General features: G+C 42.1%; 1 protein-coding gene and 1 pseudogene across 3 annotated transcripts; one reads left to right on the plus strand and one right to left on the minus strand.

Annotated features, from left to right (window-relative positions):
* Positions 1-2,616: 2,616 nt before the first annotated feature.
* LOC137099959 (salivary glue protein Sgs-3-like) lies at positions 2,617-8,731 on the minus strand. 3 transcript variants are annotated; one of them, XM_067477458.1, is made up of 10 exons: positions 8,558-8,731; positions 7,561-7,836; positions 6,396-6,548; positions 5,949-6,197; positions 5,667-5,765; positions 4,811-4,849; positions 4,645-4,713; positions 4,139-4,195; positions 3,885-4,003; positions 2,617-3,797 (listed from the first exon to the last, which is right to left on the minus strand). In XM_067477458.1, exons 1-9 carry the CDS (start codon positions 8,616-8,618, stop codon positions 3,924-3,926), a joined length of 1,083 nt encoding a protein of 360 aa, XP_067333559.1. In that variant the 5' UTR covers positions 8,619-8,731; the 3' UTR covers positions 2,617-3,797; positions 3,885-3,923. The 3 variants fall into 3 exon arrangements, with proteins under 3 accessions (XP_067333559.1, XP_067333550.1, XP_067333569.1); XM_067477449.1 differs by having other exon boundaries at positions 5,667-5,768; XM_067477468.1 differs by lacking the exon at positions 6,396-6,548 and having other exon boundaries at positions 2,618-3,797; positions 5,667-5,768; positions 8,558-8,730.
* Positions 8,732-15,617: 6,886 nt separating this feature from the next.
* On the plus strand, positions 15,618-24,371 carry LOC137100091 (NLR family CARD domain-containing protein 3-like; annotated as a pseudogene).
* The last annotated feature ends 1,643 nt before the right edge of the window (positions 24,372-26,014 follow it).

Consider the following 26,014-nt stretch of genomic DNA (forward strand, 5'->3'; position numbering starts at 1 on the left):
GCCTGTCACAAAACAGCCATCAGCACAGACAGCTGAACTGGTAGCAATGATAGAAGCTCTGAAATGGGCAAAAGGAAAACGGGTTAACATTTACTCAGACTCAGCTTACGTGGTAGGAGCAGTATGTGGAGCTACCACAGTGGCTAAGAGCAGGGTTTTAGACAGCAGGAGGCCTATTAGACAGTTATGTTCAATCATGGCTGATCTTTGGGCTGTTCCCTTTCAGGAGTCTCCACAGTGAATCATGTGCCTCCATCTAACTCTATCCTCTGCATCCTCTTCACTCACACCAACTAACTTCATGTCCTCCCTCACTACATCCATAAATCTCCTCTTTGGTCTTCCTCTAGACCTCCTGCCTGGCAGCTCCAACCTCAGCATCCTTCTACCAATTTATTCACAGTTTCTCCTCTGAACATGTCCAAACCACCTCAATCTGTCCTCTCTGACTTTATCTCCAAAACATCTAACATGATCTGTCCCTCTGATGTCCTCATTCCTGATCCTGTCCATCCTCATCATTCACAAAAAGAACCTCAACATCTTAAGCTCTGCTACCTCCAGCTCTGTGTCCTGTCTTTTCTTCAGTGCCACTGTCTCTAAGCCGAACAACATCTCTGGTCTCACCACCGTCTTAAACATCTTTCCTTTAATTCTTGCTGATACTCTTTTATCACACAACACACCTGACACTTTTCTCCACCCGTTCCAACCTGCTTGCACTCACCTCTTCACCTCTTTTACACACTCTCCATTGCTCTGAATCGTTGACCCTAAGTACTTAAAGTCCTTCACCTCTGTCAGAAACTCTACTGCCACCTCTCCTTGACACTTATATACGTCACCCTAACCACTCTGCCATGTCCCAGTGATGGGAGATCACATTGTCCAACATGGCACATCAGGTCTCTGTCCACTGTGGACAAGACGTTCACTATAACAAACGTGCAGCTCGGTGACTCTGGACTTTACCTCTGCGATGGAAAACCTGCCTCTTATCTGCATGTGTTCAGAGACTAGAAGGTCTGTGGTAGGTGAGACAAACTGAAACTACACAAAGAGACAGAAAGAAAATAAACACATTCCTTGTTTATTGATGGTGATTGTGCTTGTTGTTTCTCATGCAGCTTCTTTATCAGCTTCACCATCATCAGCATCTGGAGAACGAGAGGATGAGTTTATGCAAATATTTTACGCTGTAACTGTCATTACATGTTACTTTATGTTATTTTTCTATTTAATATGTAGCAGCAAGTCCTGCATTCGGGAAAGAAAAATGCCTATTTGGTTCCTTCTGAGTAAAAAAATGTCTCTTCATTAAAATAATTTCTGGGTAAAAACCTCAAAACCGTGTTGTCATCTGCTCCCTGGCTGATACCTTTTGCACTCCAATAATTCTGACGTATCACATGGTCTAATACAAAATGGTTGAAGCCCAGTAGCCCCCAGCTGGTTGTGTAAAGGAAAAGCATATTGCTATTTTTATGGTGAGATTTTCTTTCATGTATTTTCTTATATTTCAAAATGAGCTCTTACTCTGTTAAAGCAACTTTTAGACAAGAATTACTTCCTTTTTTGCATTTTACTTAAAAAATGTGCAGAAAATCACATTGGAAACAGCAGCTACAAAGGGGAATTTAGTGGTAAATCCCTTCACACCTTCTCTGCAGGCACCACTGCTCTCAGCACTTTACACAATGACCTCCACCCTTTCCTGTGTAACCCTGTGTAATGTACTGCACTTTATTATAGAAACAACACTCAACATTTATAGTCACACGCTGCTGTTGGAAAAAAGTTTATATTTGCTGCAGATGAGTTATAGTTTAAGATGAACACATAATTTGACATTTCATTTAAAATGCTTTTTCATTCATTTATGATTCTCTACTTGAATCCTTCATTGAAGAAGAGGTAGAGGAAATAAGCAGAAAAAAACTGAGATAAAAGATAAAGTTGTTGTTACCTGCAGCGACGTTGCAGCCCAGAACCAAGACTAACAGGCACGTCTCCATGTTCACCATCATCCTGCCTCACGGAATCACAGTGATGTCTGACACCGGTTTGTGTGTGTGTGCGGGCTGAGAACAGGAAACTCTGGGTGTGTATCGGCCTCTTCTCTATTTGTGGACGTGGGTGGGAGACATCCAGTGATGATGTCATCATTTTTTATGCTGATTAAACATTTCATGTGAATTCAATCCAAATTACATTTAATGTTTTGCAGATACTTTGAAACTGTTAACATCTCTGCATTTCAGTAAATCGAGAATTAGGGTCAAGGCTCCAAAGAGTCATCTTTTATGTGCAGCTGCATGAAGGAGCTGAACAGTGAACCTCTTCACATATTGAACCAGGTTCAACACGTTTTGTGTGAATCTGAGTCACTGAGGTCAAAGCTCAATCAGTCTGCATTTAAGCCACAGGGTAAAAATACTCAAATCTGACCATAAGACCTGAGGGTGTTCGTTTTTTGAAAGACTTTGTGCTACTTTCTAGACACTGGAGGAATCTAGAAGGAGACTGATGCAATCGAGGCTTTAAGAGCGTGAGAACAGGAGTTACCACTGGAAAACAGAGGAGACATTTACTTTGCAGAAATAGAAATAGAGAAGTGTGAAGGAAGCTCCTGAGTCAGTGCCATGATGTGCAGGGGTGGAGTGGGCGGTGGGGGGGCAGTGCATGATGATGCATGATGACAAACACTAAATTGTAGCCCGACGTCTCATCCGAACGTCTGTCAGCAGCAGCTGTGTTGTCCACTCTACACGGTGAAACAAAGCTTCCATAAACTAAGTCCTGATGGTCTCAAATTGTCTAAAATAATAAATAGTAAAAAAAGGATAATTACAGATAATCTGCATTTGTAACAGGTGGTGTGTTCATTACTTCATCCTACAGTTACAATGATGCAGTGACAGCAATAATGAAATCTGATTGGTCAGAAGGGTTGTGTCTGCACAGCTGCCAGAGTCTGAGTAAACTGCTCCCCACCCCCCAAAAAACAAACAAATCTAAAACTAATACAAACTATAGCTTTAATAGCAGTTACACAAATTAGTTTCAATAAACTTAAGCGTAGCACAACACAGGAAACAGTGATGAGCAACTGAAAATTTGCACTGACCTTTATTAATAAATATGAAAACTGCTACCAAAATGTAAAACATTATTGCTCCTAATGCACATATCAGGGCCATCTGCATTTTATTTGAATTGTGCAAACAGCCACAAAATCTCTACAGATCTCATCACTTACAATCAGCTTTACAGAGAAGTGACTAAATGTTTTAAAACTATTTAATAAAACATTTCTATACAACAGGTACATTCAGCGAAACATGTTGCACTGATTTTCACATTGTTTCTCATGAAAATAACAAGATCACACTTCACTCATACATGTGTAATACCAGCACCTGACCAGCAGAGGCTGCTACAGTTTAGTTCAAATGCTTCAGGAGAACCATCTAACACCACATCACCAAAAGACGGGGGCAGAGCCAACAAGGTGATCGAGGGAGCAGGTAAATGCATCAACAGAAGAACAAGTCTAAAAGGACGGCAGGAAAAGCAGCAACTGAAAAGGTGGAGACTTGCAGGTTGTGACAGAGTGGGAGCGTCTGGATGTCTTATATACTGAGAGTGATGAGCTGCAGGTGCAGGAGTGGGTGGAGCCGGGCGGGGCAGGTAGAGATGGAGGGAAACTCCAACAAAGGAGGGAGTGAGCAGGCATGAGACAGTGAGGAGGACGAATGTGACTGTGCAGTTTCTCTCAGTGCATCATGAGGTTGATGCTACAAAAACAGGAGCGAAACTCAACGTCAAAAGTTATTTACATGTTCAGTTCAGGGTAAAGGCTTTTTCCTGCTAACACGTCTCACATTTTCATTTCTTAACAGCTGCACAGTATCCAGATGTGACTAAAGATGGTCGTGGTTGTTTGCAGGGGTTTGGGATTTGTCCAGTAAAACATAGGTGCTGTAGTTCAGCTCGGTCTGACCTGTGAAAGAAGAAAGAATAGTAATCACAGAGTCGGCGATATGGCTGCTTCATCACAGTTATGTTAGTATAATGTGCACTTGATACAGTTTGGTCTCATGTGTGACACTCAATCAGCCAGAATGAGTAAAGTTACCTTTATTATTTCCATCGACCACAGTGCCGCTGATCAACGAGTACGGAGACTCTGTCGCTGTATTTGAAAATAATACACACATTAGACACAGTGTGCAATCAGGAGTAAATGACCAGAACACACATGCACATCAGTCCCCACATGTGCTGCAGGTCAATCATCACGTGATGTGGAAACATGGATTTTAACTTTAAGCTACAGCATCAACATCACCGGCCTCTGCTCTGTCACACTGTGCACAGTCCTTCAGGTTCTGCTCAGTGTCAAACAACCAGAAATAAAAAAGGTCTGGAGAGATTAGAATAAAGTGATGTACTGCAGCTTCATCACTAGAAGTGATTGTGTTTTGCAGTTAGAGTAAATTTGAACTTTTTAAACATCATCATTATTATAAGTCGGCACCAACCTCTCAGGTTTAGTTTCCTCTCATCCTGAACCCTGGTAGTTTTTTGTTGTGCATGTAAACACAACAACTGTTAAACTGTTAGTATCAATTCAGGTTTTACCCATTTTGATTTCCGTTGGTGGATATTCACAGATGGTGGAATATGTGGGTTCAGTTTGATCTGATGCACCTGTTAAAACATTTAGAAAAAAAGACTTTTAAAAGGCTTTTTAACTGCTGGCTGCTCTAAATGTAAGAGAGGCGGTGAGTGAAGGAGCGTTATGTACCTGAAAAAGGTGTCATGCTGAAGGTGGCTGGTCCTACAGCTGCCAAACAAGAAAAAGAAAAACACAAAATTAGCAAATTAGCTTTTTGCTACGTGCTCTATAAACATGGCATCATATGTTAAAAAACTTCCAAATGAAGAATAAGTAGTTAGAGCAGCAGGTCAGAGAGGTAATTGTCACGATATGAAGTTGACGTCACTTGACAATGAAGTTTTTGTTGTTGTGAGGATCCTCCACCTTTCTGCTGGAGTTTGTGTTTTCACACTATATTTAATTGTTGTGTGTGCTAACAGGGAATTGGGCAGACGTGTGGAGCCCAGCTGGCTAACGTGTTAGCTTCAGTTCATGTCAAACACCTGGGACACTGTGATCCAAATATCAGCACAGCTCGACAGCTGAGTTTAAAGTTTGCAGCCCGTTATTTTCAAATGGTTCCTTCATCGTCACAAGTAACAAAAATGATCATGGACTGGGTTAAAAAAAGGTTGCATCTCCCTTTGCACTTATAACCTCCTCCAAGCTCAGGTTCTTCATTTAAAAAGTCATGATCATTGGGAATATTGTCCAAACTCCACCTCAGATCTTGCACATGCACAGTGACTGTCCATGGTACAAGGAAATGTCAGTTCAGAGCATGTTCACACCAAACGAGCAGTGATAGTCTTCACTACAAGAACCACTTCAAATCTTTCACTCAAGTAAAAGCACTAAGCAGATTATCTACATGTTACTTACAGCACAAAAGTAAATACTTTTTTAAAACTAGAAAAAAATCTTATGTTTGTTTTTTTAGAAAAAAATGTTCCTACAAATTAATGTTGTAAGTAAGATTTTAAATCCTACCACTGTTACTCACCTCGTCTTTTACACCTGCGTCTCCGAGTAAAGTAGACGATGGTGATGATGATGATGATGAGGACAGTGAAGGGGACAGTTACTCCAACCATCAAAGCAGCTGCTGGTTTCAGGTTTTTAGTTGTAGATAAACAAAGTAAAAGTTTAAAACAACTGACGTGCTGCTTCTACAGTAAACAGCAGAGTGTGATGATGTGCAAGATTCTGCATCAGTAGCTTAGAAACAAACTCTGCAGGTGGAAATGATTTTACAGTTAACTCAGTTTAATCTCTGTAGTTTTACCTGGGTTTGGTTGTGATGTGGTAGAAGTTGTTGTAGCAGTAGCTATTGTAGTACTAGTACTAGTAGTAGCTGTTGTTGTAGCAGTAGCTATTGTAGTACTAGTACTAGTAGTAGTTGTTGTTGTAGCAGTAGCTATTGTAGTACTAGTACTAGTAGTAGTTGTTGTTGTAGCAGTAGCTATTGTAGTACTAGTACTAGTAGTAGTAGTAGTAGTTGATGTTGATGGTGTTGGATTTGGTTTTGTTGGTTCTGTGTGGGGGAAACATAAATCATGTTTTAAAAGATTTTAAACATGGACGGTAAATACATTCCAGATGTCCACAGTTTAATTTGGTCTTTAACATGATCCGTCTCCATTGAAAGGAAACTTTGACCGTGTTAAAGTAGAAATGCTTTGCTGACTGTAGGTGTTGGATGAAAATGTTTTGATGTTGAGTTTCCTCTTACTCTTTGAATTCTTGTTATTGCCATGTTTTCTGTGTCGTTTCTGTGTTGTAACTGTATCAGTTTTGTCCACAGTAGGAGGTGAAGAAAGGGTTTCTGCTCCTTGTCTTTTTAGAGATTGAGACACAGTTGAGGTTGTGGGTTGTGGCTTTTCACCTTCAGTGTGACACAGGGCACAAAAACACACTTTAGCACAGAAAGACATGTAAGCAGACACCAATATGGAAGCAGAGAAAAAGTGACTAAGGTGCCTGTTTGTTCAAATGGACCAAGATGTTGATTCTGTGGAAACAAACTGGATTTACAGGCTTCTGACCAGAACCAGGCTGGTTATGTAGTTGCCCTTGTGCCCAGTCTCTACCGACCAAGCTGACGTCAAACAGCGACTGCTGCTTCTTCCCTCTTAGCTTTGTCTGGGCACTTGAACACGTCACAGAGACGGCAGCTGACGGACGCGCCGCTCTGCACATTCTGCACTTGAGCAGAGGAAGAGGAAGTGCAAAAATGTAGGTACCCATTTTAACCATTGTCAGCATAAGTCCAGTGTGCATGTAGAAAGTGCACATTTTGCTGCACACTGCCAGGACCAGTTCCTCTAAATGACCCCTTTCCTTTCCTTTCACTGTCCTCTGGAGTCTTGTGTCTCACCTTTGGTCACATTCAGGTAAGCAGCAGGTTTTCCATCACAGTAGTACAGTCCAGAGTCACCGAGCTTCACGTCTGTCAGAGTCAAAGTCTTGTCTTCAGCTGAAACATGTCTGATCTGTTGTTGCTTTCCAGCACTTTCTCTGCTCCACGTCTACATCATAGTTGTACGATTGGCTGGTTTAAACTGCAGTTTACATGCATTTCTACCCAGACTCTGATTCTAATCAGTTCATCTATGGTTCCAAGTGGACCTTTGTGCCAGAGGTATTGAAATTCTTTCCAGGTGTTACTGTGATATTGAGTTCACATAAACACGACAGATGAATGGATGGACAAGCTGGAAACATAATGTCTCTGACTATGACTGTCGCTATAGCACAGAGTAGGAAAAACACTCAAACATTACTTCAATGTAATTATCCTTGGTTTACAAACATGAAACTTGGAAAGGACAGAGACATGATGTTGATTCAAAAGGAGAAACCCACAAAGATGAAACTGTGATGAAGTGTGATGTTACCTGATGGGATCACGGTCAGTTCCACAGCTTTTTTATTATTACAGAAATAAGTTCCACTGTCTGACACTGCAGCTCTGCTAATGTACAGAGACTTGTCTCCTAATGAGCTGAATCGTTTGTCTGGGTCATTGATGTGTTTTTCATCTCTGTCGTGAGCCGTCAGTATGTCCTCTTTGTGTCCATTTGTCTCTCTGCTCCAGGTCACTTTAGCGTCCACAGGCCGAGGACAAGGCAGCGAGATCTGCTGCTTCTCCTCAAATACTTTCTGGATTATTTCTTTTAAAAAAAAAGAAAAAAGGAAATTAGCATCTGTTCTTAGCATCTGTAGACGAGTGAAATTGTTCTTTTCACTGTCGGTTAGAGAAAGTAGTTTGAGTCTGTCAGTTCTGTGGGACATTTTACAGAGAAATTAATCCAAAAATCATCAGCAGATTTGATGATAACAAGCAGTGAAACACACAATATCACCAGAGTTGGACTTTGGGAACTTGAGAGTTTTATCACTTTGACACCATCAGCAGACTCCTCAGATACTCACTTCTGTACTGCAGCTAAAATTAGTCAAATATTTTTGAATGTCTCATAATAGAGTCGCTGAAGACAAACACACACACACACACTCACTCTCTCACACACATAGACAAAGACACACACACACACACACACACACACACACACACACACACACACGTACTTCTATCAGCGTGGCCTGTGCTTTGTCTTTGGCTCTTTACACCAAACTGCTCAGTCTCTGGATGAAGTGAGGAGACTCGTCGAGATAAATTAAAGAGGTAAAGACTTAACCCTGAAACAGCCCTTTAGTGTGTGTGTGTGTGTGTGTGTGTGTGTACTTTAAGTAGCAAGCACACACACACAAACTGTATTTTGTAGATGATGCTCTAATAACAACTTAAGCATTGTTAAAAAACCATAACCAATAACAACAGAGGATTTTCCACAGTTAATAACTAGTAACTAATAACTAGTTTGTTGTTACCTGCTGCAGCATTAGAGCCCAGAACAAGGAAGAACCAGCAGCTGTAGACAGTCACCTTCATCCTGACAGCGACTGAACAAACACTCAGCACAGTCTGAGCTGAGAACAGGAACTGAGCTTTCTGTGGCTGTGCTAGTAAAACCCACAGTGACAAATGAGAGCGTGTCAGTCTGTCTGTGGAAAATTCTTCAGTACAGACACTGCTACACCAGTAGGAGGCAGCAATTCACAAAAAGGTGCTGAGTCGATGATGTGACCAAGGTCGCGTATAATAGATGTTCAAAGTAACTATGAGTGTTTTTTTAAGCGATGGGTTTTTGCTGGTTTTAACAGATAATTGTTGAAGTAGCTACGACTCAAACATTCAAAGTTGCAGGAAATGTCACATTAGTTGGGTGGGAACAGTGGGAGCGATCTGATGTTGATCCTCACGCATTTCCTTGCCTCCGTTTTTTATTCAGTTCTGCCTTAATTCTTCCTGCGTATTTTTATCAATATTTCACATCCACACTGTCGGACAGAGCTGACAGACTTCAGTTTCACATGTCTGGTTTAATGTGAGCCTGACTCCTCATTAATCAGCTGCATCTTAACCATCAGGGATCAAACCTTGACCTATCAGCACTTTGTCTCCCACACTGTTAACCTGACAGCGTATCTGTGGGAAATGCAGATGCTGCAGTAACACAGTAATAACACAGTAACACAGTAATAACACAGTAACACAGAAATAACACAGTAACACAGTAATAACACAGTAACACAGTATATTTAGACTGACAGTTTCAGCACACATTCAGCAACAACATAGCAACAGCAGTGTCACTTTCTTTGTGGAAACATGATACAACTCGTTGGGTTTTTTTCTAAAATCAGCAGCAGAAACTTCACGTGTGCCACTTTAAAAGCTTGTGAAAGCATTGTGGTGTAACCATGACTGTTGCAGCTCGATCATTTACCATCATCAAGCTGCAATTAAGCAACTGAGGTTTGTTTGTAACCACTTCCCTGCTTCTTTTACCCAGACAGACCTCAGCCCACTATTTGTGTCCAGGCTGAAAACGCTCAGTGGATCATTTACTTCGAAAGCTTCTTCAGTCAAAGCACAAAGCTCTGAGGGGCTGTTGTGAACATCACATATGCTTTAGGTGAGAGGAAGTGCAAACCCAACAAGGTGAAGAGTGTGTGTGGAGCTATGGTGAGCAATGGGCAGGAAAGGAGAACTGCTGTATGAGGAAACCCGGGCCGGGGAAATGTGCCGGGATTAAACAATATACGACTTCGGAGGAAGTGAGCTCACTTTTCAATAATAATTACAGCAATGGTCGAGCGGAGCAGCTGAGCAGGTGCAGCAGGGAGGTGATGGGGCTGAGATGGTGGGGTGACAATCCAGGGTGATAGGGATGTGTCATTCAGAGCAGACTATAGTTGAACCCACATCGGGCTTTCGAAGCAGAAGTATCGTGACAACATGTGTCGAAGCCTCGCTTCACCCTGGTGACTACCCCTACATTTGCGTGTAGAAGATTTGACCAGCAGACGTCGCTATGTTTAACTGAGTCACATGCTTCAAAACACTGAAGCATTTTCAACATATTTGCTTCAGAAAGCTTTGCTTTCTCCACCAGTAGCAGAGAGTGTGTCAGAATCCCAGAGGATGAGTTGGCGAACATTAGCTAACGAGAAGGTTCTGGAAAAGACAATAACCAAGATGAACCAGCTGAATGTTGAGAGGGACTTTAGTACAGGAAGGAAGTGACTGACAAACTAAAAACAGGTGTGATTTACATTTACACAGAAGAGAAACCAATGAGGGGGAAATGACAGCGACTCATCTCATCAAACTCATCTGCAACATAAACTGGTCTGCTGCCATTAGCCACATTAATACACCATTTTATCAGCACAGCATGAGGGTCACACTGCAGACCCTCCCCCTTGGCCCTGTTTTTTATTTGTCCCACCTCAGTTCAGTACTAGCTGATACTGTTTCATGGAAGTAAAACATGTCGGGGTAGTTTAACTGTCATGATCCGGACCTCAGTTCCACTTCCTGCCCAGGACTTTTATTTTGTAGCACCTTTTAGCTGCTTCCTGCCTCAGGTTCATTCATCATTCTGATTGTTTTCACCTGTTCCCTGGTTCATTTATACCCCACAGTCCCCAGCCAGATCCTCCGTCTAACTCCTGGACAGTGCACCTTGCTCCCTGGTTTACCTGACATGTGTTTTTGGATTCCTGATTCTTCTGATCGATCTGGCCATCTATTCGACCCTGAGACGTGTGAGGGGGAGACACTGTGAAACCGCCTGTTTCTTTTCCTGGCCTAGTGGTGCTTTAGAACTCTCTGCCCTTCTCCTGGAAGGACTTAAAGTTTCCAAGGAGGTATTTTTTTACAGACCTAGAGTTCCTTGACATGCTGGCCATCTTCCTACTTTGCTCGAGATCTGGCCATCCATAGGTGGAAATGTGTTGCCTACCCAGTCACCAACGCCGCCTCCATGTAGGCCCCCGGAGGGCTTCAGCCTCCTGCCAGACCTCCAACCCAACCCGCGTTTGTCCCAGGCACAGACTTGCCTGCTTGTTATTTCATGTTTTATTTTCCTGTATCATTAATGCTCACTCCAACTTATATTATTTGCCATTTTACTCTCATTCTGTTTCTCTTCTTTTACTTGGGTCCACCTTCATGCACCAACCCAACAATATGTCCTCCTCAGGACACATTCTCACCTGAATTTGGTGACTAAACAGTCTTTTGAAAACACTTGACTCTGCCCCGGAAACAAAGTATGGAGAGCAGTTCCTTCCTATTCACATCTGCAATAATAATATTAATGAATGTTTGTGCTGTCAACATCTTTGTGCAACCTGAGCTGAGCTAATCACGGAGTTTGTAATATTTAAAGTCCTAATGTTGCTGCAGGGCAACTTTTAGGTGACATACGCAGACTTTGGTTCTGTATTAGTAAACCGTTACATTCTAATAACTTAATGACTAAAGGTTTGAATCGTCCATCCCCTCATCTGAACACACTGTGACTAAAACATCTGGTGTAAAGTCACTGAGAGCCACCATGTGGCTGTGTGGTGCAGCGGTCATGAGTTTTTCTTGAGTCATGACATGGCAGTTGTGGTGAAATATGGCCCCGTTTTGCGCCTGATCTGTTTTTTGTCCATTTCTAAAATGGCAACTGGAAGGAAGAAAAGGAAAGTTGACAGCCAGTGCCGCCGTTTCCAGGACAAGTGGAAATCGGAATCTTTTTTTACTGAGTTACGAAACAACTGTCTGCCTAATTTGCCAAGAGACTGTGGCTGTGTTCAAGGAGTCAATATAAAGAGACGCTAACAAAGAAACATGCTAAACAAGCTAACTGGGAACGAACGCGGTGAAAAATTGAAGCAACTTGAAGCTGGTTTAACGGCAACAGCAGCTTTTTCACAAGAGACATTGAGTCGAATGAAAATAGCACAAAGCCAAGTTATGAGGTGGTAACGCTGAAAACCAAGCACTGCAAACCTTTTACTGAGGGTGAATTTATTAAAGACTGTGAGATGAAAATGATAGAGAACATTTGTCCTGAGAAAAAGCAACAGTTCTCCAATGTTTTCCTGGCTCGTAGCACTGAGTCACGGAGGATTGAAGAAGTTTCATCTGGTATTAAGAGACAGTTGGAGGCAAAAGGAGTGAAGTTTGAATTTTCTTCGTCAGCCTGCAAGCACCGATGCATCCGACACCGCTCAGATACTGATTTTTTGTGGACAGTGAACTGAACGTGAGTGAAGAGCTACTTGACCTCCAGAGACTGAAGGACCAAACAAGAGGGACAGATTTCTTTGATTCTGTTTGTTCCGCCGTAGATGACATAAAACTACAGCGGAATAAAATCACGGGGATTATTACGGATGGATTATCAACTCTGGTGTCAGCGAAGAAGGAGGTAAAGCTATAAAACTCCATTGTATTATTCACCAACAAGTTCTATGTGGCAAACATCTGAAATATGATCACGTAATAAAATCACGTAAATAATAATTTAATAATAATTTCCAGCGAACAATTTCAATGCGCAAATGAGGAATTATGCCGCAAATTATTTCCATGCTTTCAACAGCGTCTCAGGGATTTTGCAACTATTGAACAGGAGATCAGGCTTTTTTCCGTGGATCCCAGTGACGTAACAGTCCACCTGCAGTTGGAGCTCAGTGAGCTGCAGTGTGGCACCAACAAGTCCCTCTTGTCAACTTTTACCAGCAGCTGGATGAAGACAGGTTCCAAGAGATTCGAACATTTGTTAAGAAAATGTTGAGCTTATTTGTCTCGACATACTTGTGCGAGAAGACATTCTCAGTTATGAACATGAATAAGAACCGTGTGAGAACAAGCGACTCCCACCTGCGTGACATTTTGCGCATTAAAAGCACCGTTTTTGAGCCAGACCTGCCCAGTTTACTGCAGTGGAGATCTCAGTATCACCCTTCACATTAATGCAAACCTGTTATTTGTTGATTCTGTTGAATAAAGGTTTGAGTTTGAGTCAAATTTCATAAAATACTTGCATTCAATTTATTTTTTTAACCTATATTTATCCAGATCAGGCTGTTATCAGATCTACCTAGCAGCAGAAAGCATAGTAAAACTAAGCAACCCCCCCCTCCCCCCTCCCCCATCAGTGGCATGTAAAATTCCTACTGGCTCGTATGATTATTTTTTTATGTCAATATGCCCCTGAGCCAAACAGACAGTCAGTACCTTTTAGAGTAAGACTTTAACAGGTACTGGAGTACTTTTACTCCGGTATTGATATTGTTACTACTCAAGGAAACTGAATACTTCTTCCACCCCCGGATGCTATGGGACACAAACCGACCTGCTGCCCGGTTCCACTTGTCCTCCATGGACCTCAGGCTGTCCAGCAGCTTTCACATTAGGTTTATCCCCGAAAAAACCAAATAAAAGACAAGATAAACGTCCAAACGGGGAATGCATTTGAAATGAAACTCATTCAAAGTGACATGTTGTGTTTAACAGAGAAACTGACTGATGGAGCAGGAGACGGAAAAGCTCTGACACAGTCGTCGTTTTTTGGAACCAGCCGCTAAAGTTTAGTTGCCCCTTTCTTCCCGTACTTACGGTATGGGTACCAGGAAAGGCTAAAAAAAGAGCGTAGAAGCTCCGGGAGTGTTGCAAGAATAAATTAACACTTCAATGGAATATGACAAATATAAATCATAACAGAACCAGTAAAAATTGTGATATGTGAAATTGTGTATTTTCCAATATAACGTGAAAAACGTGTCTTAAACTTGAAATGTAACAAAAACTGTTAACAGTTGTTTAAATAAAGTAAAGGGAAAATCCCCATGAATCAGTATTGTAACTAACAGTGTTTTCACGTTTGGATTCTTATAAAACGTTTTTCTTCAGAGGTTACAACAATATTTCAATGCATTCTCGTTAAGAGTCTATTATAACCATACTAATTTTGAACCAATTGTACTGTGCGGGTTTTGAAGCCATTTAAGCGAAATTGTCCTGTAACAGCATTGTAACTCACACTCTTTACCTTTGAACTTTCATAAAAAGCTGTTACCAAACACTTTAAATACATTCTCTTTTAGAGTGATGTATATTCTGATAATGCCAATTTATTAAAATGGTGTTGTTATTTTATTCCAAAACTGTCCAGTAAAATGAGTCCAAAATGAGTGTGGTTATAGTCGACATTGAAGGTTTCAGGTAAACTATGAAGAGAAATCCTAGTACTCGTACCGTAAGTGCAGGGGAAAAGGCGCAACAAACTGTTCCAACAAACAACCGCGACTTTACCGCAGTTTCAGGTGAGGAGCCAGTAGCAGAAAGTTGTCAGGAAGTCTGCGGACTCGAACCAGCGGCGTATTGGTGTCTGCAGAAGCAGGTAAACTGTACATTTGTCCCCCAGATTTGATTGGCTGTTTTCAGATAAACTTGTACATTTATCTGAAAACAGTCTTTATGTTCACAGTCTGTGAACAGATTTATGTCTCTAACATCCTGTTTGCACAAATCTGTAGAAAAACTGTGACATCCCATCTCCAACTGTCATCATTGGTTTCTTTTAACCATGAATAAAACCTGCTAAGTTTCCCAAACTCGACATACTTAAACTATATGTAATACAGATCTTTGTCCTTTTTTCATTCATTGCTATGACTTTTCTTCCAGATAATTTTCCCTTTTAAAAGTTTGAAAGCTAAAATATGCTAATGATGAAACAGATACTCACCAACTAATACAATGTTTAGGCCTGTTACTTTGAATGAATAAGAAAAGGATGAAGGAATGTTTGTAGGCAGAGAGAGAAGAGGAAAGATAAGAATGTAGGACTGACAATAGGGACTTTGAATGTTGGGACTATGACAGGGAAGCATTGAGAGTTGGTTGACATGATGCAGAGAAGGAAGGTGGACATACTGTGTGTCCAGGAGACCAGGTGGAAAGGTAGCAAGGCTAGAAGCTTAGGAGCAGGGTTCAAGTTGTTCTACATGGGTCAGATAGGAGGAGAAATGGAGCAGGTGGAGGAGGTGTGATGTTCAATGTTATATAATGTTATTGTAGATCCCCACTCCACCTCCTCTAACTTTGCCTGAGTCATCTGTCCGGTCCAAACGAATCAGGGAGAAGCCTTCTACCTCACAGATCTGGAAAAGACTGATTAGGTCACATTTCCATGAAAAACATGGATCAAGAATCACAGTATTCATAGGGTTCAGAGTTCATCCACTTTCCTCTTCAGGAAGTGTATTTGGATAAACAAAGTAGAAGGCATCAGTGGTTTATTTCCTCTTCTGAGATGATGTCTGATTCCTCCTCTCTTCCCCCACAAGGAGTCAGAGAGCTGAGCAGCTGCTGAGCAGCACCAACAGATGCCAAGAGTCACTGACCTGATCACAATAATTAGCACAAATAACAGGAAAATAGTCCACAAGCCTTGATGAATAATAACAATAAAAGAATAAAGTCTAATTTGCAGTGAAGGATAAACTTAAAAAAATTTTCATTTCTCTGTGTTTCCAGCTGAAGCTCCAAAGTCTCTGTGACTGGATGTGAATTCAGCAGCTGAGCAGCTTCAAGGGAACATTGTCAGTGTTGTTGCTGTAAAGACTGAGCTCAGCTCCCAGCAGGTGTGGACTCTGCTATGAATCAGTGTGAGGACAGAGAGGAGGGAGTCCCTCCCTCTAAAACCACTCTGTGTGGGGGACATGAGAGCCAGACCAAAGACCAGAGGTGAGATGAGGATCTCTAACTGTCCATGACTCTTGTCCATGTCAAATCAGTCCACCATCATTATTCCCACTCACTGTCACATCTGCCACTCAGCTCCTCAATAACAGCTTAGAAGAACTAATCATCAACTACTAACTGTCTTAGTTAACAAAGAGCCAACCACTGATTAGTCAACTAAGCAACTAAGATGAGACAGCATCTTTCATCAGATTCCATGTTGATGAACAGGAGAACGTTCCTCATCCACTGTCTTCTTACTGACTTTCTATCTGCTTCTAACATTTCAGCTGCTGACAGTCTGCTCACAATTCATCTGCTTTCAGCTTCCAACTACTTTTCATTTGTCTCTTGTTTGTTTGGATCAGGATGAAGAAGCAGAGACCAGACTCTGCTGAACCCAGCTGGGTCTCTATGAAGAGTGATGGGTCTATGAGTCAAATTATTGATTTTAAAGATGAACACGCTCCTGATCAAAGGTAAGAATTTCAAACGTTATTTTTATAGTTTATAAAAATTTGGAATTATTTGATTCTAGAGAAAAATAATATTTAATTGGTCCAGAACTTGGTATCGGCACCAAGGTGGCCCAAGGTGGCCCAAGGTGGGTGAGCGGGTCCACACCTAGTGGGGTGGGATTCAAACCCACGGCCTTCTGCATCCCAACCCAATGCTCTACCTCTGATCCATCAGGCTCCCATTTAATTAAGTAAAGTGTCAGCAACATACCAAAAACAGGAAAACTACAAAAAACTACAAAGAATTCATCTGGTTTCAGCTTCAAACTACTTTTCATTTGTCTCTTGTTTGTTTTGGATCAGGATGAAGAAGCAGAGACCAGACTCTGCTGAACCCATCTGGGTCTCTATGAAGAGTGACCAGTCTATGTGTGGACACATTGACTTTAAAGATGAACAACCTGCTCATGGAAGGTAAGAAATAAACACAGAGCTTTTTTTTCTGATTTGTCTGATAAGAGGAATCATTTCTTAGTCCAGAGCTTCACAGTCTGAGTAAAACTGAACTTCTTGCTTTGGGAGCTGCTGATCTCTGTCACTATCAACTCCACAGTTGATGGTGGTAACCAGAGTTTGGACATAACCCTGACAGTATAATGTACATGTTTGCTTCAGTGAACTGAAGATTTACAGTTCATCCAGTGTCTTTTTCATTTTTTACATGTCTGCAGTTTGTGAAAGTTGAAGAAATTATTAGAAATATTATTATCACAGTTTAGAATCTAAAATTGTCCGTAGGTGTAAATGTGAGTACAAATGGTTTGACTGTCTGTGTATGTCTCACTGTGTGGCCCTGAGATAGACTGGAGACCTGGCCAGGGTCTACCTCCCCTCTCCCCCGATGACAGCTGGGATAGGCTCTAGCCCCCCTGCAACCCAAATAAAAAACATAACAAACCAGCAAAACTTAAAATAAGATGATTAGAATTCATCTGGTTTCACTGCTACTTTTCATTTGTCTCTTGTTTTTTGGATCAGGATGAAGCTGCGGAGACCAGACTCTGCTGAAACCAGCTGTGTCTCTATGAAGAGTGACTGGTCTATACGTGGACACATTGACTTTAAAGATGAACAAGCTGTTGATGGAAGGTAAGAATTTCAAACTGAATCCTGACATACAGAAGTTCATGCAACTGACCTGTAAAGCAAACAAGACCTTTTTGTCCTTCAATTACCACCTTCAGGCTTAAAAGACAAGAAACATCTTTTAATATGTGCAGGATATACAGGTATACACCCTGTCCACATTCAGCCACTGTACTGCAACTTTTACTCAGTGTTTCCCATTTGTCCTGAAGTGAAGGTGTCCACCAGGTGTCCACATGAACACATACTTTTTACTCACTTTGTTTATGAGTCTTTACATTTCCTTAAAGTCTCTATTTTCTCCCCAGAATTGAGCAGCAGAGCTCAGAGGTTCACAGTGATCAGTTTGCCCAGCAGCATCAACCAGACCTGGACTCCATATTTATGGTCTGTACATGTCCAATCACACTTTGACTATGAACTACATAAAACCCAGACTGAATGTTCAACAACCATTCAGGTCCTAACAGAGTCCATGCTGCTGTGTTCAGACCAGCAGGTCTTCAGACTCACAGATGAATCACATGTTGTCTTCTACCAGTTTAAATGAAATGTTCAATTCTCATTCTGTTCCAGCTGCTGGAGGACAACATTGTCACTTTTGTGAAGAACCAGCTGAAGGAGATCCAGAGGGTCCTGAGACCAGATTACCCAGAATGCTCAGAGAGTCAGAGGGAGGATGAGGAGGATGAAGAGCAGAGGAGGAGCAACAGAGAGTCATTTGTGAAGATCACAGTGAACTTCCTGAGGAGAATGAAGCAGGAGGAGCTGGCTGACTGTCTGCAGAGCAGTAAGAGGATTTGAACAGATTTAACATGATGGAAAGAGGAAATGGAAACAGCAGGAGAGAGGTTTCCATTTCCAAACTCTGCTGTAAATATGCTGCACACATCTGTATCAGATCAGAGGCTGTTTGTCCTCCACTGATGATAAAACTGATGGAGGAAGAAAAACTCTACAGACACTTAAATGTTTAGATTCTCTGATTTTCTGAAGGATCCACTCACTGATTTCATTTCTTCTTTGTTCATTCAGGATTTCATGCTCCTTTGTGTCGACGTAAACTCAAGTCTAACCTGAAGAAGAAGTTCCAGTGTGTGTTTGAGGGGATCGCTAAAGCAGGAAACCCAACCCTTCTGAATCAGATCTACACAGAGCTCTACATCACAGAGGGAGGGACTGGAGAGGTCAATGATGAACATGAGGTCAGACAGATTGAAACAGCATCCAGGAAACTATACAGACCAGAAACAACCATCAGACAAGAAGACATCTTTAAAGCCTCACCTGGAAGAGATGAACCAATCAGAAGAGTGATGACAAAGGGAGTGGCTGGCATTGGGAAAACAGTCCTAACACAGAAGTTCACTCTGGACTGGGCTGAAGACAAAGCCAACCAGGACATACAGTTCACATTTCCATTGACTTTCAGAGAGCTGAATGTGCTGAAAGGGAAAAAGTTCAGCTTGGTGGAACTTGTTCATCACTTCTTTCCTGAAACCAAAGAAGCAGGAATCAGCAGGTTTGAAGAGTTCCAGGTTGTGTTCATCATTGACGGTCTGGATGAGTGTCGACTTCCTCTGGACTTCCACAACAATGAAATCCTGACTGATGTTACAGAGTCCACCTCAGTGGATGTGCTGCTGACAAACCTCATCAGGGGGAACCTGCTTCCCTCTGCTCGCCTCTGGATAACCACACGACCTGCAGCAGCCAATCAGATCCCTCCTGAGTGTGTTGACATGGTGACAGAGGTCAGAGGGTTCACTGACCCACAGAAGGAGGAGTACTTCAGGAAGAGATTCAGAGATGAGGAGCAGGCCAGCAGAATCATCTCCCACATCAAGACATCACAAAGCCTCCACATCATGTGCCACATCCCAGTCTTCTGCTGGATCACTGCTACAGTTCTGGAGGATGTGATGGAAACCAGAGAGGGAGGAGAGCTGCCCAAGACCCTGACTGAGATGTACATCCACTTCTTGGTGGTTCAGTCCAAACTGAAGAACATCAAGTATGATGGAGGAGCTGATACAGATCCACACTGGAGTCCAGAGAGCAGGAAGATGATTGAGTCTCTGGGAAAACTGGCTTTTGAGCAGCTGCAGAAAGGAAACCTGATCTTCTATGAATCAGACCTGACAGAGTGTGGCATCGATATCAGAGCATCCTCAGTGTACTCAGGAGTGTTCACACAGATCTTTAAAGAGGAGAGAGGACTGTACCAGGACAAGGTGTTCTGCTTCGTCCATCTGAGTGTTCAGGAGTTTCTGGCTGCTCTTCATGTCCATCTGACATTCAGCAACTCTGGAGTCAATCTGCTGTCAGAACAACAATCAACATCTCTGTGGTCTAAACTGTTTGGACCTGATCTAAAACTTCTCTACCAGAGTGCTGTGGACAAGGCCTTAAAGAGTCCAAATGGTCACCTGGACTTGTTCCTCCGCTTCCTCCTTGGTCTGTCACTGCAGACCAATCAGAATCTCCTACGAGGCCTGCTGACCCAGACAGGAAGTGGATCACAGACCAATCAGGAAACAGTCCAGTACATCAAGAAGAAGATCAGTAAGAATCTGTCTGCAGAGAAAAGCATCAACCTGTTCCACTGTCTGAATGAACTGAATGATGGTTCTCTATTGGAGGAGATTCAACAGTCCCTGAGATCAGGACGTCTCTCCACAGATCAACTGTCTCCTGATCAGTGGTCAGCTCTGGTCTTCATCTTACTGTCATCAGAAAAAGATCTGGACGTGTTTGACCTGAAGAAATACTCTGCTTCAGAGGAGGCTCTTCTGAGGCTGCTGCCAGTGGTCAAAGCCTCCAACAAAGCTCTGTATGTGCACATAGACTATTTCGGATTAAGTGGATTGTTGTTGGCATGACAGAAAACTGATGTTTGTAACTGGTTTCTTTGGTTTTACTGGATTATTTTTAGACTGAGTGGCTGTAAACTCTCAGAGAGAAGCTGTGAAGCTCTGTCCTCAGTTTTCAGCTCTCAGTCCTCTAGTCTGAGAGAACTGGACCTGAGTAACAATGACCTGCAGGATTCAGGAGTGAAGCTGTTGTGTGCTGGACTGAAGCAACATCACTGCAGACTGGAAACTCTCAGGTCAGGATTCAGATTTTTGTAAACAGTCATTTGACAAGCTATCGTGATGAAGAGGTTTGCTGACTCAGCAGATTGTCAGCTGGGTAATGTTTTTGTTCTAACCACAGAAACTTGACTTGTTTATAAAGTAAAGTTGCTCAACTATATTCAGTTGGACTCCAACATGTTTGGTCTGAAGAGAATAATCCCCACAACCAATAAAATATCAATAATTGAAGTGGACACAGATGAACTAATGGAGAGCGTTTACTTCAGACTAACTACAAGGCTCCAATGTCATTGTATTATTGCCAGAAATGAAAGGAACAAATGATGGACATTAGTTACTATAACACACATGAGATTCTGCAGATCATAAGCAGGAAAATATGTTTTCACTTGTGTAGCAAACTCCTCTGACCTCTCCAGTATCCTTGCAAAGGCAAAGAGCAGGTCCACAACCTGACTTGGTTCCATGACCCACCTTAATTCTAGTTTCTACAGTTGGCTGTTTAGTTGGTAAAAAAGGTGGAGCATGAATTTGAATGATGACATTTTATAGCCTAGATTTAGTTTATGTTTATGGTCTCCAGCAAATGAATAAAGTCAATGTCTTATGTGTCTGTGTGTGTGTGTGTCTGTGTGTGTGTGTGTGTGTGTGTGTGTGTGTGTGTTTAGTCTGTCAGGTTGTCTGATCACAGAGGAAGGTTGTGCTTCTCTGGCCTCAGCTCTGAGCTCCAACCCCTCCCATCTGAGAGAGCTGGACCTGAGCTACAATCATCCAGGAGACTCAGGAGTGAAGCTGCTGTCTGCTGGACTGAAGGCTCCACACTGGAGACTGGACACTCTCAGGTATGGACAGATGGACAGACAACACCAGCTCTCACACTGTTTCTCTGTGTCTCTGACTAACTGAGGAACTCTGGTTCATGTTTAATGGTGGAGATCAGTGAAGGTGGATGAAGCTGATTCTGACTTTGTCTCTTCCTCCAGGGTGGATCATGGTGGACAACAGAGACTGAAACCTGGTCTGAGGAAGTGTGAGTGTGTTTTAAGTTTGATTCCTGAGAACACAGCTGCACATGTTCCACTAGATTTGAACCTTTTCTTGACTGAAGAACAAAGATGAATTTCTCCAGAGTTTCATTCAGGATTTAGCTTCTGTTTTTTGTCCGTGTGGCTGGAAAGGTGTTAGAATTCAATCAATCAATCAATTTCAAATCCACAGACACAACAAAGTGAACACAGTGATCCAACAAAACTAAGAAATACATTTTATTAACAGTGGAGCCAACAGAAAGTGAACTTTGTTTCTTCTGGGTCTTTTGACTGTCACTGTGTCTTTATACAAGAGTTTTGTTACCTTCAGGTGCTGCTCGGTAACTAGTACTTCACAGGTTTGACCAATGGAAGTTGTGTTCAAGGACCCCTCACTTTCTTCTCAGTGTGTTTAATAAATCAGTGTTCAGAAACTGAATTTACTGTACAAAGCATTCAAATAATGGAAATAGTTTCTTTCTTCAGCCAGCTGGAAGCTCAAAGTTAGTCTTAGACTGATAGGTTGGTCCTTCCTAGTTTGGTTAGAAAACTGTGCTCTTAAGCCTGATTGTCTCCCACTCAGTTAAGGTTCACAGATAACATGTGTTGGAGTCATCTTTTATAGTGACCTGTATGAAACAAAGCTCACTCCCAGGTCTGTCTAGTTTAATGTTCTGCATGATGACATGTCTTACCGTACGTTTGGCATCTAGTGAGGCTTTGGTGCTCTGCCCCTTTATCCAGGCATTGCCAGAAGCAGCATCATCTGGTATCAGGGCCATGTCCTCTTATTGGAGGTTCCACCCTGATACACTTCTGCCAACTTAGCACAGAGATTCTCTTTATTTCAGATCCAAATGTGATTTTTTTTCTATTCAACTAGCCTCCACTCTACTGCAGGACAGACATTCTTGGCTTATGTCCATGTGTCAATGGCTGCTGACACCCGCAGCACCTTTAGCTCGTCTTTTACCCAACTTGGATGTCTTTGGTCTGGTATGTGTCCTGTTTGTCCACTAATGGAGCAGGTGTCTTACAACAGTTAGTCCTAAGACTGATGGCTTGGTTTCCCAGGTAGATTTGGCTGCAGAACATGTAACACAGTGTCTCATAGAGGTCAAGTTGCTTCCCACCAAAGATTAGTTTTATTCAGACAGTGAAAGAGAGGGGGCAGGGCTGTCAGAGAGAGGAGGGGGAGTGCAGCTGCTACCAGCTTATTGATACTGGAGAACATGGACACTCACTGGCCACTTTATTAGGTACCTGTACAATCCAACACGGCAGCTCGGCCACAAATTCCAAACATATATACAACATATACCAGTGTGTGGATATTGAAACTTTTCCAAATATTCAGTATAGACATGTATTGATAAATCAATACTATTGACAACACTAATACAGACACCAGGAAAAAGTTTGCAACAGCTTTAAAACACATGAAGCTTCACTAAACACCAGGAGGAGAAAAATAGACTTCAAGTGGAAAAAAACACAGGTGTTCCAGAGTTGACTTGTGTCTAATGTGTGTATGATGTGGATTTCATTGATCCATTTCATAAAATGCTCAAGTGGATTGTTGTTCTAACTGGATTGTTGAATTTCACTTGAAATGGAGTCAAACATTCTTCACAGTTGAAGATGAAATGGAAGTTGGAATGATTTACTTTCAGTCATTGTCAGTAAAGTTGCTGATAAATCAACAGATGATAAACTGCAGCTGTTTGTGTCTTGTTCTCTCCATCAGATGCCTGTGAACTGGAACTGGACCCAAACACAGTAAACAGAAAACTACAACTGTCTGACAACAACAGGAAGGTGACATATGTGTGGGAGGATCAGTCATATCCTGATCATCCAGACAGATTTGAGAACTGTCATCAGCTGCTGTGTAGAAATGTTTTGACTGGTCGCTGTTACTGGGAGGTCGAGTGGAGAGGAACAGTTTATATATCAGTGAGTTACAGAGGAATCAGAAGGAAAGGAAACAGTGAAGACTGTTTGTTTGGATTCAACAATCAGTCCTGGAGTCTGAACTGCTCTGATCATGGTTTCTCTGTCAGCCACAATAACATAACAACATCCATCTCCTCGTCCTCTGTCTCTCACAGAGTAGCAGTGTATGTGGACTGTCCTGCTGGCTCTCTGTCCTTCTACAGTGTCTCCTCTGACAAACTGATCCACCTCCACACCTTCAACACCACATTCACTGAACCTCTGTATCCTGGGTTTGGGTTCTGGTTCTGTCCTGGTTCCTCATTGTCTCTGTGCAGTGTGTAGGTGTGAGAGTGTCTCCTGTGGACAGAAACTCTGCTGACTGAAGATCAGCTGCTGAAATCAAGTCAAGTCAAGTCAAGTCAAGTGGCTTTTATTGTCATTTCTACTATACACAGTGGTACACAGTACACAGTAGAAACGAGATAACGTTCCTCCAAGAACCAAGGTGCTACAAACAACACAAGCTATAATAAAGTGCATCGAGTGCAACCAAGTGCAAACAGTGCAGACGAAAAAACAGTACAGAGGGACAGTGTAGACAGACAACACAAGTAACACAGGACAGGACACAAGACACAAGACCCAAGACAGTGCCGACCAGTAAACCTACTGTATACTATTTTACAGTACAGTACAGTTCAGTTAAGTGTGCTAGGGGTGTTAAAAAAAAGAGCAGCATGTAAACGGTATAGTGCATTTAAATGTCCAGCATGTAAAAAAAGTGCAATTGCATTGGAATGTGCAAAAAACAGCAGGTAAACAGTGTAGTGCAGTAAATGTAGAATGATAAAAGTAAATAATAATAAATAAGTGGTGGTGGAATGAGATGAGTAGTGAGTGATGAGAATGTGCTGAGTTCGGTTTGCAGTGTGTTTAAGTTCTATTTCAGTTCTGTGTGTTGAGGAGCCTGATGGCTTGTGGGAAAAAACTGTTGCATAGTCTGGATGTGGTGGCCCGAATGCTTCGGAACCTCTTTCCTGATGGCAGGAGTGTGAAGAGTGTGTGTGATGGGTGTGTGGGGTCGTCCACAATGCTGTTGGCTTTGCGGATGCAGCGTGTGGTGTAAATGTGCATGATAGAGGGCAGAGAGACTCCGATGATCTTCTCAGCTGTCCTCACTATCCTCTGTAGGGTCTTGCGATCCGCGACGGTGCAGTTCCCAAACCAGGCAGTGATGCAGCTGCTCAGGATGCTCTCAATGGTCCCTCTGTAGAACATGGTCAGGATGGGGGGAGGGAGATGGGCTTTCCTCAGCCTTCTCAGGAAGTAGAGACGCTGCTGGGCCTTCTTGGTTCCCTCTGTTCACCATCACACACACTCTGCACCATTGATACTTGGACTTAAGAGAAACATTTGGATGGTTCTTTCATTACTGCCAATCATTTAGGTTGGTGTCAGGTTTGTGTTGATGATGAAGAAAATGTGTTCACTCTTGCACCAAGTCATCCATACTGTCCAGCCTGAGTGTTTGTGTTTTCCTAATTAGAACTTCAGCACTAACAGCAAAGAAAGAGAAAAAGAATGGGCAGGATGCACAGACTGTGATCCTGCCTCCGGTAGAAGTAGGAGAATAATGACCACTCTGATGTGGACGCTCGACTTGTGTGGTTAGTGTGGAGCAGAGTTGTGTTGTTGCTCCTAACTCCATGAATATATGATGTGGGACATCACAGCCTTTGACCTGCTTCAAACAGGAAAGAAGCATTTGGTCAGAAAGATTGTACATATTTAGGCCATGTGGTATATTTTGTATATTGTATGTATATTTTTTTAGCTTGTGTGATAGCAACTGTAATATTCTTGTAAAGCCTGTGTGGTAGTGAACAATTGTCTGTGTAATTCTATGTGTTCTGTCAGAAAAAGGAAAACAAGGCAAAAAGGTGAAATAAGGGAAAATAGATACATGTATAGTAGTGAGAAGTACCATCCTCAATAAATAAAGAAATGAATCAATAAATAGATACATTTAAATATAGAAATACATAGATAAGTCATCTTACACATATGAAAGTATAATGTCTGGTTTTGGTTCCATTTGAATAAAATGGGTGTATGACTGACTCAATACAGATGAAAACATAAATAACCAGATATAAAATGACTCCTTTAGTGTCTAGTGTGCATAACACACTGTGCATACTACTGTATAGGGTAGTTGGTCAGAACGAATGTGACATACAAACTACCTGGCTGAAGGGATTCATCTGAAGTTAGTGTATGTGTGATAAGATCCAACCATACGATGAGATGGGAAGATCAGTATGAGAGAGTAAATTGTGTGTGATTGATAAGCCCATAGAAAGTTGAAGCACAAACCACAGTGGGTCTAGAAAACATGGGGAACAAAACAGGGAGATTAGAAAAATGATCTCAGGTGACATCAGGTCTCTGTCCACTGTGGACAAGACGTTCACTATAACAAACGTGCAGCTCGGTGACTCTGGACTTTACCTCTGCGATGGAAA

Source organism: Channa argus, chromosome 1, assembly GCF_033026475.1.
Source record: "Channa argus isolate prfri chromosome 1, Channa argus male v1.0, whole genome shotgun sequence".
NCBI lineage: Eukaryota > Metazoa > Chordata > Actinopteri > Anabantiformes > Channidae > Channa > Channa argus.